The 17,817-nt window shown below is 35.7% G+C and overlaps 1 protein-coding gene across 7 annotated transcripts; it reads right to left on the reverse strand.

Moving 5' to 3' along the window:
* Positions 1-852: 852 nt before the first annotated feature.
* LOC107868078 (probable L-ascorbate peroxidase 6, chloroplastic/mitochondrial) lies at positions 853-14,513 on the reverse strand. 7 transcript variants are annotated; one of them, XM_047411972.1, is made up of 13 exons: positions 14,140-14,394; positions 13,920-14,063; positions 13,328-13,448; positions 13,154-13,254; positions 12,989-13,076; positions 11,291-11,358; positions 11,107-11,193; positions 10,365-10,439; positions 10,199-10,276; positions 10,016-10,120; positions 5,221-5,295; positions 4,902-4,950; positions 853-2,480 (listed from the first exon to the last, which is right to left on the reverse strand). In XM_047411972.1, exons 1-13 carry the CDS (start codon positions 14,344-14,346, stop codon positions 2,449-2,451), a joined length of 1,230 nt encoding a protein of 409 aa, XP_047267928.1. In that variant the 5' UTR covers positions 14,347-14,394; the 3' UTR covers positions 853-2,448. The 7 variants fall into 7 exon arrangements, with proteins under 7 accessions (XP_047267928.1, XP_016570135.1, XP_016570140.1 ...); XM_016714649.2 differs by having other exon boundaries at positions 4,884-4,950; XM_016714650.2 differs by lacking the exon at positions 853-2,480 and adding an exon at positions 3,371-3,947.
* Between the last annotated feature and the right edge of the window lie 3,304 nt (positions 14,514-17,817).

Below are 17,817 nucleotides of genomic sequence, written 5' to 3' on the forward strand. Positions count from 1 at the left end.
TTAACTGTATCTTGATCATCATTGCTTTAATTTCTCTGTGTACGATCACCTTCTGAACATGAGACCCTCATGGCGAAGTCTCGCTGCCTGTTTGCGACTCGAAGCTTCCCTGGGACTGGATCAGCCTCATTGTTAGTGGGGTCCAATGTGCGTTACCAGTGCCAGCCATTAGGTCGATTGTTTGCGTTCACAAAAATAAAGGTTGGTAGTATTAATTTAGAAGGTTCAAAATAATACCATGATTATGCCTAGTCCATGGTAGGTGCCAAACTATATACCACAAAAAAGATACAATTGAATTTGTACGCAAGGGTTTAAAGGACACTTGGATTGGAACTATCGAGATAATGAAACATATAAGCAAGCAAAGCAGTAAATACAAGATAAGCTAAGACAAATTGAATGAATTTAATTATAGATTAAGCAAATGTAGCTTGTGTTGGACTGATTTCAGTGATATCTTCAGTGAAGGAATCCTCGGTCGAGCTTTGACTAATGCCCAAAGCTGATGAACAAGTACTGATGTTGCTAGATAAAAGTTCAAATATTTAATAATAGAATTCGATGATGTACAATGTGATGATTCTACTACTTTTATAGAGATGAATTCCCAAGGCCTAATAGTCAAGAATTATTCCTCTAACTCGTGTTTAATGATTAATTAAATGAGATTTAAGAGTAAAAAGCGTAACACCCGGCATTGCCTCGGGTCGGTTACATAACGGCTAGCGTTCTTAGATGACTCTTTCTCCGTGTGTTTGAGCCTTGGTCCGATGTTGAGCTTATCTTCAATTCGTTCTACTTCTTCAAGATGGATTGCCACCGCAGTTAATGCTATTTTATCTTTCCAAATGTCAGCATCTAACTTGTCCACGTGTTACGGCTATTTTAACCCTGTACATGGAAGGCAATACAGTATCTTTCATTCACTGTACATTGCCAAGGTTAGTTCATACAGTGCATATGCCTAGTATTCCACACTAGTGTTGTTATGTTTTCTCTATGCTTTCTGGAGGATATGCTCTCCGGTGCTTCTTGATCCAGTTGATCGGTCTGTTGCTAACAAGTCTTCCTAAATTTGACATATAATGTCTGGCCAAGACACGTTTGGTAATCCAACCAAATGTTATTGAAAACGTGAGAAAATATTTTTAATAAATCTGTTCTTGCTTTTCTGTCTTTTCCATGGCTGTTCAACAGATAGTGGAAAACGAAGGAAAATAGTTTATTCATTTTCTTCACATTTACAGCTTTCCACTTCTGTGGATTAATTAGCTAATTCTAAAACTGTAAAAACGGAAGAAAGGACTCACTTCATGGTGTCGAATTAACCTATCCAGAATGGGAGAAAAGAGTAACATAATGGACTTCTTATTTTGACATGTACATGACGGGGACATTTTTCTAGCTGCGACAAATTTCCAGCATCCACTGACATATCCATGATTTCTGACCTAGAGTGCAAGTTGACCTTTGATACTGTTGGGTTTTAGCTTTGAAATTAAAGAAATAACAGAAATAGACTTAAAGAAAAAATATTGTAATTGTATTGTCAAAGAAACTATTTTATTAATAACTCAAAACATATATTTATAGCTAAATTTCTAATTAGACTTCAATTCAAATTTAAATTCAAATAACAAAGGAATAACTAATTACTAAGTCACATAGAAATCTAATAATTTAAAACTACTAAAAGTTATCTACTTTACTTTATTTCTGAGACTTATTCTCAACACTCTTCCTTGGATCAAAAATTGTATATTGCAGAGACATATCTTCAACACTCCTCTTGGATCAAAAATTGTTGCAGGAATTTAACCTCGTGTGTATCTTCTATTGGATTAAATAAGAAGTTTTTGTCTCACATATCAACTTGTAAAATCTCATGATTAGTAGAGTCAAAAATTCGACAATATTTGTCTCCAAAGAAATCTATTAGCTGACCAACACTTAACAAACTTTTAGCAATATCGGGCACATAAAGGACATTTGAAATTATTTTGGTACCAGAAATTGTTTTGATTGCAAATTTCCTTTTTCCTTCTGTAGGAATATAGTCATCATTCTCAATTCTGATTTTCTTATTTTTCAAAGGCATAAACTCTTTAAAAACAGTTTTGTCACATGTCATGTGGTTTACAACCACTGTCAATCATCCAAAAATCAAATTTCTTGGTTGAAGAATATGTTGCCACAAATAAGTGATCTTCTTCTTTTTTGGTGACTTGGGCACCTGCTTCATATTTTTGAGATTTGTTTTTGCAAATCACAGCTTCATGGCCAAGTTGATTTCATATCTTGTATTGTGCATTTGGTCTCTTCCAACATTTAAATGGAGGATTATCTATTTTGCCGCAGTGCTGACAAGATGAGTAGGTTCTCCTTGAATTATTACCCTTGCTTTGGGTCTTATAGTTGGCTGTCAAAGCTCCTTCAACCATACCATCATGTCTCATAAGCCTCTTTTGCTCTTATACCTGCAATATATTAAACAATTCGATCAAGGTAATCTTGGACAGGTCTTTTGTGTTTTCCAAGGTAGTTATTGATACTTTGTATCTTTCAGGCACTGTAACAAGAATTTTTTTAACAATTCTTGAATCTTTAAATTTTGTGTCAAGCAATCTTACCTTGTTAATAATGCCAAGAAGTCGGTCTGAGTACTCTTTGACGGTCTCAGATTCCTTCATCTTTTGCAATTCGAATTTCCTTATTAGATTCAATGCCTTCATATCTCGTATTATTTCATCTTCTATATAGATAATCCCAATTTTCTTTTGCTGATTTAAGGGTCAGAATTCTCTTAAAAATTGTTGGAAACGCACTAGCAAATAAAGTTGCTTTTGCCTTTGACTTTCTGATTTTCTTTTCCTTTTGACTTTTGATCTGTGCCACCATGGGATTATCGAGCAGCGGAAAAACATCATAATCCTCTTTCACGGCCTCCCAAAGATCTAAAGCCTCAAGATATGTCTCCATTCTTACTGTCCAAAGTTGGTAATTTTCACCATCAAAGACAGGAGGAGCTATTTGAGAAAAATTATTTTCAGAATTCTCTTTCGTCTGGCATCTACACTAACATGAATGGGCAACTCCTTTTTAACTAAAAGAAGATACAACCGATCCACCTCAAGGCCGGGAAAATGCTTAAGTTCTATCTCACTCACAGATTCCTAAAGAAAATGGTCCTTGATACAAGAAGACCAAGGAACACAAGAAAAGGCTCAAAACAGTTCACAAATAAAGAGGAATCTGAGGACCCCTTTGACAGCTAGTTTCGGTCAAACAACTACAACACAAGAATACAAGGAAACAAGGTGTATTTATACACCAAAACAACCACTAAAACGTGATGAACACAAGAAGATAGACAACAATATGATAAGGATATTAACAACAACAAACGATTACAAGATACATGAACAACAATAACCAACGGTTTCCCTAAACAACACTAACTAAGATATGAAATGTAGAGATAGATAGTGAGACATACACTACAATAAGACCCAAGAACCCAAAGATATATTAAATCTAAGGACCCCTAGAACTTACGATAGCAACACCACACTTTTACGAAGACACAAAGGGATTCCACCGCTCAAGCACCATCGTTTCCAAGCAATACACATTCACAAGTGAATCCGCACTTGCTCATGTCCTAGTTTCGGCCTAGGGAGGCTCTCTCTCTCAAGAGATGTGTTCTATCATAAACATTCAACAACCAATGAGCTGAAACCCTAACATGTTCTATTTATAGACTTATTACAATAAGAGTCAAAATGACAAAAGTGCCCCTTAGTGTTAAATGAACAAAATGGAGCCCATGGAGTGCAACAGAGGGGCGACTTTAGAGCCCTTTTTACACTTCAACTCGTACACTCTGTCTGTTGCATTCAAAATACTCAAAAGTGTCCATCTTCATGATTGTGCTTGTACCAGTCCTAGATACCAATTATTGGGTTTTAGCTTTGAAATTAAAGAAATAATAGAGAAAGACTTGAAGAGAAAAATACTGCAATTGTATTGTCAACGGAAATTATTTTATTTTATTAATAACTCAAAACATATATTTATAGTTAAATTTCTAACTAGACTTCAATTCAAATTCAAATAACAAAAGGATAACTAATTCCTAAGTCTACGCCACATAGAAATCTAATAATTTAAAACTACTAAAATTTATCTACTTCTACTTTATTTCTGAGACTTATCTTCAACAGATACTCTGAAAAGGAAATGGGACGAAATCAATGGTGAATTTCACATTTCTCTTTTTGGTTAGACAAAAGAAAATCAGGCAAGACTCTACTTCTAGGATAACACTGGGTATGTTTATGCTGTTGACAAAAGAAAATTAGGAAGGATAACCTCATCTCGATCGACTGCTCACCTACCCAGACCTTAAACACTTCATGGCCTTCACAAATTAGCACAACCACTATTTGAGCACAAAATCTAAGAAAAAAGAACTGTCAGGAAAGGGGAAGATCCAAATTGACTATTATCCAGTATATGTAAAGATGTCAAGGATGACCATTAACAATATCAGAAGATAATAGGAATTAGGAAATCTGCAAACTAGAATGTTCACAGAAATTCCATATTGACACAGTCAAGAAGCAGCTTCTCCCATCGTTTTGAGAGTAAATTGCAGGCACAAAGCAATGTGAAGAAAAAAGATAGAAAACCAGAGTGTAAATTTTGACTTTTGCATATATGACTGGCAAATTTTTCATCATCAATAATGCCGATAAAAAACACTCAAATTATCTATAAGATCAAACTAAAGCCTTAGTTTCCAAGCAAAGATGTCAAAAGTGCCAAAACACCAATCAAAATCATGATATTGAGAAAATAGTTTGTTGGGAGAGGCTTATCTGGGCTTCCTCCCAAACCTTCATATTCTGCTTGAATCTTTTGTTTCATAGCATCCGAGAGCTCTCTCTGCAATTCAAATAGGCAAGACACGTTGAATTTATTTCTCTCCTTTCATTAGACAACAATTTTACTTTTGAGTGCAAAATTTTGGTAATAGCTCGATCTTGGATTATTAAAAGAAAGGGCAGAACTAAAGATGATAAGTTGTATTTAATCCTTTAGCAACCAGAAAAAGTGAAATTTAGACGTGTATACATTTCCTCAGGAATTAAAATGCAAGTGTGGAAGTTTGACTAATTAACGGAAGGAAAAAGTAATGAGCAATTTAAAATTTACCTTTCCAGTTGAGTATTTTGCTGCCACAAACTTCTCTGGCTGACTTTGTGTAGGATTATTGTCTATTGAGAAACCCTGTCCAAGAAATTCAACACATTATTGTTTCTGTCTCCATAAATTTACTAAATTATTCAAAGGGTCGTGACCTCGATCAGGTGAGGTGCATTAAGGGGGAGGACGGTAGAGTGTTGGTGGAGGACGGCCACATTAAGAAGAGATGGCAGTCGTACTTCCATAGGCTCTTGAATGACGAAGGGGATAGAGCTATTGTGTTAGGGGAACTGGAGCACTCAGAGGAGTGTCGGGATTTTAGCTATTGTAGACGTTTTAAGGTAGAAGAGGTTAGACAGGCTGTCCGCAGGATGCGAAGGGGTAGGGCGACGGGGCCGGATGAGATACCGGTGGAGTTTTGGAAGTTCTTTGGAGAGGTTGGTGTAAGGTGGTTGACTGGATTGTTTAATGAAATCTTCAGGACGGCAAAGATGCCCGAGGCGTGGAGGTGGAGTACCATGATCCCTCTCTATAAGAATAAGGGGGACATTCAGAGTTGCAATAACTATAGGGGGATTAAGTTATTGAGTCACTCTATGAAGATCTGGGAGAGAGTGGTCGAGGTGAGGCTGAGACGGAAAGTGTCTATTTCGGAAAACCAGTTCGGATTTATGCCCGGCCGCTGGACGACGGAGGCAATCCACCTGGTACGGAGGTTGGTGGAGCAGTATAGGGAAAGGAAGAAGGATCTGCATATGGTGTTTATCGACCTGGAAAAGGCTTACGACAAAGTCCCCAGGGAGGTGCTTTGGAGATGCTTGGAGGTGAGTGGAGTACCTCAGGCATATATCAGAGTAATTAAGGATATGTATGATAGAGCGAAAACCCAGGTGAGGACGGCGGGAGGAGACTCAGAGCATTTCACTGTCCTGACAGGATTGCATCAGGGATCTACTCTTAGTCCCTTTTTGTTTGCGTTGGTGATGGATGTGTTGACGCAACGTATTCAAGGGGAGGTGCCGTGGTGTATGCTTTTTGCAGACGATGTAGTTCTGATAGATGAGACTCGAGGGGGTGTGAATGACAAATTAGAGGTGTGGAGGCGAACTCTTGAGTCTAAAGGGTTCAGGGTGAGCAGAAGCAAGACAGAGTATGTGGAATGCAAGTTTAATGACGTGAGGCGGGAGAATGAGGTAGTAGTGAAGCTGGAAGCACAGGAGGTATGTAAGAGGGATAAGTTCAAGTATTTTGGGTCCATGATCCAGAGTAACGGTGAGATTGACGAAGATGTCTCGCACCGTATTGGGGCGGGATGGATGAAGTTGAAACTCGCATCGGGGGTGCTGTGTGATAAGAAGGTGCCGCCCAAGCTTAAAGGCAAATTCTACAGGGTGGTAGTCCGTCCGGCCTTGCTGTATGGAGCAGAGTGTTGGCCAGTTAAGAACTCCCACATCCAAAAAATGAAGGTGGCAGAAATGCGGATGTTGCGCTGGATGTGTGGACTGACTAGAGGGGATAGAGTTCGGAATGAGACTATCCGGGAGAAGGTTGGTGTGACTTCAGTGGAGTGCAAGATGCGGGAACCACGATTGAGATGGTTCGGACACGTGAAGAGGAGGGGCATGGATGCCCCGGTCCGTAGATGTGAGAGGCTAGCGTTGGATAGTTTTAGGCGGGGTAAGGGTAGGCCGAAGAAGTACTGGGGTAAGGTGATTAGGCGGGACATGGAACAGTTACAGCTCACCGAGGACATGACCCTAGATAGGAAGGTCTGGAAGACGCGAATTACGGCAGAGGATTAGGGCCAATTTGGGTCGCTAGTGTAGGGAATTACTTGGTGGGGGTTTTATTCCTGTTATGATTTCGTGTTCCATGTTTTATTAGGAATCTGTGTGCTTTCCTCTGCCTTCCTCTGCTTTCCTCTGTTTTATAATACTTATGGGTGCCGTATTTATGTTATGTAATCTGCTTCTGTGCTTTACTATGTGTTTGTGTGGTATCTCGTGCCTTGAGCCGGGGGTCTTTCGGAAACAGCCTTTCTACTTCATCAGAGGTAGAGGTATGGACTGCATACATCTTACCCCCCCAGACCCCACTAGGTGGGAATACACTGGGTTTGTTGTTGTTGTTGTATTCAAAGAGTTATACAATCATTGCTGTATTATACAGTTAGAGACAAATTATCTATTTTTTGAAGCAGGAGTAAGAGCAGAGCCTTGGCCCTTATCATTGTGGAGGGCAAATGAGACTATTTGAGGGAGAGAGTGTATTAGGTGAAATCAACCCAAACTCAACCTTAATCCAGAAATGAGCTACGTTTCCATGAAGATAAACTCGTTGTTGACCTTTCTATCAGTGTTTCTCTTCAATGGTGGGCATGGATGATTGGAGGAGATGAAAAGGTTGCAGCTCTGACAGAGCTTCTAGAAGTTCCCTTTTCTGCTTTTGTCTGTTTATTTGTTTTTTGTTGATATTTTGTTTTGTCTTCTAGAACCGGGAAGCATTTGGGCTTCTTTGGTTTGGGCCAATTTGTACAGACTATTTTGATTGCATTGAATAAATGACCTGTTAGGCCATATTTATATATTTTTTAAAAAAGATTATTTAAGGGAGGTGGAGTAAGGAAAACAGTAGTTACATGGAATTGATTCACAACAAGCTAAAGCTCATGGGGCATATATCTGAGCTTTATATGAGTTTTATATGGAAATGGAAGTATCTGAAGTGATTAGTGGAAAAAATAGTACAGAATCAAAAGTTGCCTTTCTTTACAGTCAAATGATGGATATTCTGGACATATTAGAGCTGCTTTGACTACCTTCACTATCTCACCGATATTCTCAAATCAGTATAAACGCTTGAAAATCGAACTAGAGTAGAAGTGCAAGTGCTGAAGGTACTCATGCAAGCCAGACAGGTAATGAGTTGATTTTTGTTACATACAATCAGGTAATTGTAACTTAAATGTGTTAAAAGTTCCAGGGAATTTCATAGGTTTCTCCAACCAAGTTCATATTTTGAGAGGAAAAAAATAACTCTTGGGAGTTAAAACATGCTATCATCAAGCTGCATTTTGACTCAACTTTAAGAATTTACTAAAATATATCTCTGAGAGTTACTCTAAACCTAGATTTTAATGTTTCAAATGATTTGTCAATTGGACAACCCTACAGATACATGTGGTAAAATTACTGAAGGTGTAGAATGTTAGCTAAAAGCTAGCAACTAGGTGCTGCACCAGCCTTCACGATCCCTCTGAAAACCAGTGCCTTGGCGCTAAGGAAGAAATGTGTGGTGGTCAAAAATCTGTCTAAGAAGTTTCAGGCAAAGTTAGGTGCTCCAACTTCAGTGTCAGGTGCTGTTCGGCGTTTCCAACTTTCTAAGTTGCTATAAAGAGAAATTAAAGCAGGGCCTAGGGAGAGAGCTTCTTTGGCAAGAAAATTAAGTGCAAAGAAAGGAATTATTGAATAGAAAGTCAAGTTTGACAGAGTTTTCTTCTTTTTCTTGGTACTACAGGTATGATTACGGAAATCTACTTGATTTTTTTTGAGTTTTATTATGATCTAATTTCATAACAATAACAACATACCCAGTGAAACCCCACTAGTGGTGTCTGGTGAGGGTAGAGTGTACGGAAACCTTACGCCTACCTCGTGGAGGTGGAAAGGTTGTTTCCGAAATATCCTTGGCTCAAGTGCAACAACTCAAAGTGAAAAAAAATGCAGGACATACAACAAGGAACCCTACCAACAACACAAATAGTGCGATGATCGAAACACAATAAACAACAGGTGACGATAGATAAAGAAGCAAGAAACTACAAGAAAACGGCTAATACTACAACAGACGCCACCAAGCTTAAACCCATCAAAAAGCAAGACAACGCTCCAATACCTACTAACCTTCTACCCTAAACTACGACCTCCACACCCTCCTATCTAAGGTCATGTCCCCGATAAGCTGAAGTTGAAGTTGTGCCTTGTCGTGTCTAATCACCTATCCCATACTAATTTCATTACTCTAAATTATAATGGAAACTTTAGACTGGGCTTAGGCCTTAGAGAAAGGAATCTAGGTCTGACTAGGATTAAATACCATAAGTCCAAAGCACTTAATATGTGAATTGATTTGTGAAGGAGAATACCTGGTTTGCTTTATCAAGTCACAAACAGGGCTTGTTACAGTGGATTCTCTTCATCGTTATTTTCTACTGTCCTAGATTAATAACTCTCAACCCACTAAAGCAAGGTTTAAAGGATGCATTTGGTTGAATGAAGTATTAGGAAAATCAAGTCCTAAGCCTTTACTGTTGAGTAAATCCCATAATTTTTACGTCAGTCCTTAGCTTAATCTTTGGTAAGTTTTAGTCAAATAGATCGGCTAAAAAATCAAAGTAGTTCCAATTTTGGTATTCCCCATTAGTGCGATTTCACTGGGTATGTTGTTGTTTCCAATCTTGGTATTTAACATGTGATTGGTGCAAATTGTTTGTGGGAAGGTAATCATATTCATTCTATATAACTAGTCAGGACACTATACTTATGTGTGTGCTGGAGAACAAAATAGACATGTAGAAGGAGCTCATGCCTCATAACGTCATAAGAACATCTATACTTAGATTTCACACAAACAGTAATCACTAATCAACTAAAAGATTGTAAAAATTGTGCATCCAGTTACTTCATAAAAAATTTAGGTGAGTGTGCAACAAGATTCCATTAGAAACTCGCTTACAGCTTATACAGAAATAGAGATGCAAAAAGTATAATCTATTAAAAGATGAAAAATATTTCTGCTGACAAACCTCGGGAGGATCAAATTTAGCTCCAAGGTTGCTCAGTTTGGCATGGGCTTCCGCGTAATCTCTTAAAAATACATCTTGATTTGTAGCATACTTCTCTGCATATTCCTGCAAGCATGTAAGTTGTTAGAAAGGCAAAATTAGTTTGCATGGACAGAATTCATGACACACTGCTTTCTTTTCAACCTTAAATGAAGAATCTTCAAAAAGAACCGCATCTGTTGGCAAAACTAGCAGATCTTCATCTCTTCTCTCTTTAATGTCCTAAGATCATATCCAGTTAAGAATAATGAGCACTGTTTCATCAGACTTCGGTGCCTATGAGTCTTTATCAGTTTTCATCATATGGCACCTTAAAGTAGGAATTGTCAAATTTCAACCACTGCACAGTCCACGATTGTCCTCCAGGGGTTCCTGGTCCATCTTTCTGCAATGTAGACAAATCAGCTCAAAAATTCGGATTTGTTAATATGCAAGAAAAATAAGTGGATCATTGACAGAGTCTAGCAGCAGATATCTAGTTTTTATCAAGTTTTGTAAAGAAACAAAAGCACCATGGTACAGACCGTACAGGAAAATGGAGACATGAGAAGTCATATTAACAGACTGAACAATAGAGATGTGAATTGCAAAAGACGAACCTGGTGTATTAGAAAATATAGGAAATTAGGTTCCAATCACACAGTTCCCAGTAGATCCTATTTCCATATGAAGGGCTAAGTGAGAATATTACTCAAACTAATTTGAGGGAAAAGGAGTTGTGATAACAAAGTCCACGCGTTTCATTTAATTTTAAAAGGAAGGGTGTACATATAATGATTCATAGACAACCAACAGCTTAATTATGTCCATCTCTGACACACATTAATACAAAGATTTTTTCTTTTTTTTCGGAGAATGGTATAATACAAAGAAACATTTTGAGTTCTGCAGCATGCTTTTTAATGGACATGATCCTCAATTGGTCAGTGTTCTTTCTAGATTAACATTATAGCTGGAAAAAAAGAAGTCCGAATGGAAATTTGAAAAACACCTCAAAAAGCACAACAATTTACAATTAATGATAATATCAAGAAGCGTGATGAAATGGATACCGTGTATTTCGTTTCTGGTTTGCCCCAACCACTACGCTCTGGTCTGGATCTCCCCAAAGTGTGTGCACCAGAAAGTGCGACAATTTCCTAAAAAGCAAAAGCTCACTAGTAAGAAGCGCATGTCGGGCAAGGAGGTTGAGATCATTGATGAGATGAATTAGAGAACAACTTTGACGAGTGTTACCTTATCGTTTAGTCCCATTCTGTAGAAGACATCTCGCAAATGAGAAGAAGGGGAAGGGGGACCAGCATCTAATCAATAGCATTAAGATAGATATATATATCAAATCAAATGGAGGATAATTTTGCAATAGGAGACTGTTAGATTAAATGCAGAAGGTTAGACTCTTCAATACGAAGGATTAGGAAAAGGAAACCATGGTAGACCATCTACCGCATACAACATACTGAAAATGGGTATACATGGATCTGCTTCAATCAGAAGCTGAATAATCAGACCAAAGCAATTTTAGAACAGCAAATTGGCCTTTATTTCGACATAAAAAAAGATGGTTAGAGAAATGGCTTCATAAGATACCAAAGAAAAACAACATGAGCAAAAGCAAAGCTGTCTGTTTGACATCAAAGAAATAGAAGAGGATCTTACCAAGAGGAATCTAGTCTTCAAACAATGTCTAAATACCTATATTTAACAAATGCAAAATGAAAAGTATAACTTATTTTCAACAGATAGAATAGCATCCCAATGTTACAGACTACGTTATACCCTAAGAGAAGAATGTCGGGTTTTAAATGGACGACTAGATTTTATTGTTAAGAGATGGAGCTAGTTCTAACTCAACCCAAAAGCTCATGAGGGTTGCCCAAGACGTTATAAGATCTTACACTAATGTGGGACTTTAACTATCTCCCCTCCCCCTCCGATCAAACATACGAAGTGTAAACAATATAACATGGATTCCAACACTCGGTAAACCAAGAATAACAATGGGTTTGGCTCTGATACCATGTACAAAAATAAACTGGCTTAACTCAAACCTAAACTCTAGCTCACGAGGTAAGGATTGCCAAAAACAACAAGAAGGCAAACAACCCCTTTCCACCACAATGAGATCTCTAAATAGCTCTAAATCCACAAATTTGTACATGGTAGGATGCTAATCCAAGAGAACACGAATTGGATGACTTAAAAATTTCTAGGAGTGCGGAATTGGAGGTAGGTTAGTCATATAGTATGATGATTAACGGTTTTTAAGTTACTTGCCTAAGTCTAACTATATGATAATGATTCTATCTTATGAAGTGAATGTGTTGGCCTCTATATGGTGTTTAGTCGGTTCTGAAAATCACAAGTCAAATTATGTGTATCCATGTACTCCTTAAAGAGTACATTTGGATTTGAATTGAAAACATGTTGGCTAGATAGCTTTGCAATTATAACCACTTAATTTTGTCGTAAACAAATGTAGCAGGGTTTGGCAGTTCCTCTGGCATCAGCGAGACAATGCGGTCTATCCCGAGCATCAGCAAAGACTTAGGTGTAGCTCCTTCAATCAATCCTCTTCATCTACCTTTCTGATCTCTCTTTTTTTTTCCATTAAATAACAGATGTACAATCTTCTTTCAATCTCCATAACTGGATGAACTTCAGATAAAAGAAAAGTTCTATGTGCTCTCTTTCTAAACTTCATATCTAGTACAAACCAATTTAACTTCACTAATAACCATATTTCAAAGAGGAAAAGGTAAAAATAGATCTAGATGAAGCTGTTGGCTTTGCAGGAGTCTATTAAATACGAAACACTGGGACAAAATTCATTCAAGATGACCTTGATCAGTAGTTCCCATGCATGATAAGCTAAGCTGCAGGATAAAAATATGATTACTGAAGAAAAATAGATGACAGCTAAGAATCTCTCACCAGGAAGCCTTCCCTCTTCTGGGCATTGCTCAGGTCCAGAGACATCTACTCTCCCATATTTCATGGGAATTTTTGGGCCTCCAGCCTCCTATAAGTTTGAAAAAGAGAAAAAAATAAGTGTGTGAATTAACTCAGGCAAACACAGAAACCAGAAGTAATAATAACCTCAATAGCAATGGCACTGGCCAATTGAAATAAGTCTGCATATGTCACGCCAGCATACTTTTCTTTGATTGGCTGGAGAAGTTTGAGTGCATTTACAAGTCCTGAATTGCAAACTTGTCAGCCAAAAATAGATAGTGAGCAAACAAAAAGTAACAACACAAAATGAATATTTACCAGCATTTGCTCCATGTTTTAGTTCAACTTCAAATCTTAAGCTTCCATTAGCTCCACCTCTTTGTGGCCAGTCCTCGATGCTCTCATTATAAGTTCCAGCATCATGCCACCCTAACCGAACCTGGAATCATTTTAAAACGTTAAGAACGTTTCACCTAAAATAGGTGAGACGGAAGAACATATAGGTTCAATTAGCAAAGCTGTGATCAGAGCATGTAAGGAAAAAAAAATACTTCCTTTGGCACCATTTTCCTCGGCACAAAATTTAAGAAAAGAAGAAAGTTCTGAAATCTGTCTAAGAAAAAAGTACTCCTCCATGGCACCGTTTCACTCGGCACAAGATTTAAGACAAAAGGAACTTTTGGAATTTGTGGTCTAGGAAAAAGAATACTCCCTCCGTGACACCTTTTGATTTGGCATAAGTATAAGAAAAAAAATGAAATTTATGGTTAAAATATAGGTTCAGTATTTGTGTAGGCTGTAGCTATAAATGATTTCAGGCATAAATGAAAATTTTAAGTGAAAATCTTTTTTAATTATAAAAAATGCGACTTTTTTGGGGGTGTGGCACATAAATTGCACACAGGATTACCAAAATAGGATGACAGAAGGTGGTCTTCAACATCTCTTTGATGTCTTCTCTTGCACTTTTCAACTGATCAGGATCAGAAGCAGCGCATTTCGGTGAGGCCAATGTGATGAATCTTCCACTAGATGTTCCAACCAACGATTTCTTCTACAAAAAAAACAAATTGCTTTTGAAAGAGAACATAGAAACAAAATTACGTACGGAGAAGAGCAACGCAACGAACCTGATAGCGGAAGATATGGGGAAGGAGAGGAGATGAACGAAGGCATTTAAGAGGAGGAGAAGAAGAAGAGAATGAAAGGGAAAGTCTGGTGGTAGTAGATGCGGAGGTGGCGGCGATGGTGGCGGAGGGGAGGAGACGAGAGGCAGAGCCGGTGACGGAAGCCATAGCGGGGGGAGGGAGGAGAGAATGAAGTGAGAAGAAGAGCATTAGTACCCCCCATTGGGTGAGACTACTTATGTTTTGGATAGTGAAGATAACGTGGCTTCTGTTGGCCTCATTTAAATGAGATGGCTAATGGTGCGCCACTTCTTCATGAGAAAGAATTTTGTTTGGTTGAATCCCCTGTTTGGTTAGGGTAAAAAAAAAAAAGGAGAAAGGCACAAAATGCTTCGCAGGAGTGAAATTATTTATAATTAAATGTTTCTTATTAAAAATACTCCCCTAATTTACCTATACCTATACAACTAAATACCTCTTATTAAAAATACTCCCCTAATTAATCTATACCTATATCTGTATGCTATATTAAAAGGAAATTTTTTCATAAATTCCATCTAACAATGTTATATTATAAAATATAATTCACTGTACATTACATTACCAAAAATGAATCAATTGTATAGGACCAAAATATTACTTTACAATCTGTAGTCTAATGTTTATTTAACATCTAGTTATTCATTATTGCTACAACTAATGAACATCTAAGGAAATACAGGTCTATAATATTCATAGACCGAACATATAGCAAATTTACATTACAATTTTGTATTTGTATTAGAATTTTGTTGGATGCTCAACCATTATTAAAGCTCCAAAATTTAAAAATAAATTTTTCATAAATAAGCTTAAGATTGCAAAAGATCAGTTATGTATTAAGGAGCCCAAATTTGACGTTTTGGATGATATGGTGTAGTTTTGAGGAGTTTTTGAATGAATTTGATGCCTGACTTTATGGAAGAAGAGGAAGTGTGTTTTTTGTATACACTTGTATATTGCATTGTATATTGTTGTATATACAATATAACTTTTTAATTTTGATGATTTTCTTGTTCATCTTCATTATATACACACTTATACAATGCAGATACATTATTAAAATATTATATATATGTATGTATATGCTTGTATAATTATGTATATTATTGAATAATTGTATGTATGTATGTATGTGTGTGTGTATATATGTGTGTGTGTGTGTATATATATATATATATTATACAATATAATAAAAAGACTGTATTGTATATACAACAATATATAATACAGTATACATATATATACATTGTTGTACAAAAAAAAGGATAAACTACGTAAATGGTCCCCATAATGGGTGACTTTTCTTTTTTGTCCCACATAAGGAAAGTCTAATAAAACTTGTCTTCCTTCTTTTTTTATGTATAGAATAAATATCAATTTACTCCTCTAAACCTTAAATATTTTTAAACAACTTCATACTCATTTATCGTTTATTTTTTCAAATAACAAGTTATGTCCTATGGGCAAAAGCTAACACTACCACATTGTGTCTTAATTTATGAGATGTTCTATAATTCATGCCTTAAAGGCACGACTTATGCCAAGGATTTTCAAACATCAAGTTACGTATATTGGGCAAGAGTCAACGCTACCACATTGTGTTTTTTACTTATGAAATGTTCTGCAATTCTTGTCTCAGAGACAAGACTTAGTTCAAGAACCATCAAACAACAAGTTATGCCCCATGAGCAAGAGTTAATACTACCAAATTGTGTATTAATTTATGAGATACTTTATAACTCTTGCATTAGAGACAAGACTTAGACCAAGGGCTTTTAAACAACAAGTTATGCCCCATGAACAAGAGTTGACACAACCACATTGTGTTTTAATTTATGAGATGTTCAATAACTCTTACCTTAGAAATAAGACTTAATCTAAATACTTTCAAACAACAAGTTATGCCTCATGGTAAGAGTTGACATTGCCTTATTATGTTTTGATTTATGAGATGCTCTATAACTCTTGTCTTAGAGGCAAGACTTAATCCAAGGACTTTTAAACAACAAGTTATACTCCATGGGCAAGAGTTGACACTACCACATTATGTTTTGATTTATGAGATTCTCTCTAACTTTTGCCTTAGAGGCATGACTTAACCCAAGGACTTTTTAACAATAAGTTACGCTCCATGAGCAAGATTTCTTTGCGAATTATCCAACTTTTATTTATTAGCAAAATATAATAGAAGTTGAAAAAAAAAACAGAAAAAAATAGAAGAAAAAAATAAAGGTTGAAACAAAAAAAAGAAGAATAAATGAAAAGAAAGAAATAAAGATTGTGAAATAAATGAGAAGAAAAAAATAAAAATAAAGTTTGAGAAAAAATAAAAAAATAAAAAATAAAAATAAAAAATAAGAGAAAAATAAAGGTTGAGACAAATGAATTAAAAAATTAAAAAAGTGAAATGAAAATAAATAATGGTTGAGAAAAAAAATAAAAATAAAAATTTTAAAATATAAGAAAAATAAAGGTTGATAAAAATGAATTAAAACAAGGAAAAATACAAAAGAGAAAAAAAGAAAAAGAAATAAAAATAGAAGTTGAGAGACAAATGAACATAAAAAATTTAAAAATATTTGAGGTGTAGAGGGGGAAATATATACTTGTTCATTACACAAAAAGGATGGAAGACTAGTTTTAAAAAAAATTCTTATAGGGGACAAAAATCCAAAGCTACCCACTATAGGGGTCACCCCATGTAATTTCTTGAAAAAACAAGTTTCATTTTCTTCCTCGAATTTAAGCATCAAATTCATTCATAAACATCTAAAAACTACAGGAAATCATCCAAAATTTCATATTTGGGATCCTCAATACATAATCGATCTTTTATAACTATAACTATTAGAAACAAAGCCTATTTACGAAAATATGAAACCTTGAATTATTAAAAAAAAATTAAAATAATACTAATTTTTTTGCCAATTGTTGATGTATATGATGTTTTCAAGCCACATTATGTATAATTAATTTTGAATAACAATTTATTAGAAGTTTTTTCTAGGAGAGAATTGAGAAAGTTGAAGTGAAAATCGTGAAGAAGAAGTTGAGAATTTAGTATGAGAAGTATGATTCCTTTTATAACTAAAAAGAAAAGTTAGTTTACAGTGAATGACCAAATCAGATTTTGAACTATAAAGTATAAAGTATATTTTTGGCTATGAAAATGTAAAACATATTTGCTAGTTGTACTTTTGTATAGTTATTCCTATTAAAAGTGTAAAGAGCCTTAGAAATATTATTTGAACATTTTGTCTTTCATTAAAAGACTATAATTTAGATAAAATTATCTTTCACTAAGAATTATTAATGGATAGGTAATATATCTCCTATTGCCTAATAATATCTAGTTAATAATTACATATTGCGAACTCCAAACTCAACTAAAGTGAGATTCTTTTTTTTTTTTTTTCCTATTTTTAGGAGTCTATAACCTATTTTAAACTTTTCTATTTTTCAATTTTTTAAAAAATATTTTTTCCACTAATAAAGGATTATTGTACTAAATTCATTTTTATTGAAATATGGTGAGATACTATGATGATCTGAGACTTCCATCTCAAAGTAATTCTTTCGTTTAATACTTCAATTAATTTTTTATCAAATTTTTAGAACTTTACCCTATACTGAATTTTT

Source organism: Capsicum annuum, chromosome 4 (genome assembly GCF_002878395.1).
Source record: "Capsicum annuum cultivar UCD-10X-F1 chromosome 4, UCD10Xv1.1, whole genome shotgun sequence".
Classification (NCBI taxonomy): Eukaryota; Viridiplantae; Streptophyta; class Magnoliopsida; order Solanales; family Solanaceae; genus Capsicum; species Capsicum annuum.

Bases quoted from the DNA above. Each gene is read 5' to 3' on its own strand.
- LOC107868078 (XM_047411971.1), bottom strand. From the start codon at position 14,346: ATGCTCTTCTTCTCACTTCATTCTCTCCTCCCTCCCCCCGCTATGGCT. The intron at 13,077-13,153 runs GTTATTATTACT...TCAAACTTATAG, and splicing joins CCAGTGCCATTGCTATTGAG to GAGGCTGGAGGCCCAAAAAT. The intron at 10,440-11,106 runs GTATCCATTTCA...TCTACATTGCAG, and splicing joins AACCAGAAACGAAATACACG to AAAGATGGACCAGGAACCCC.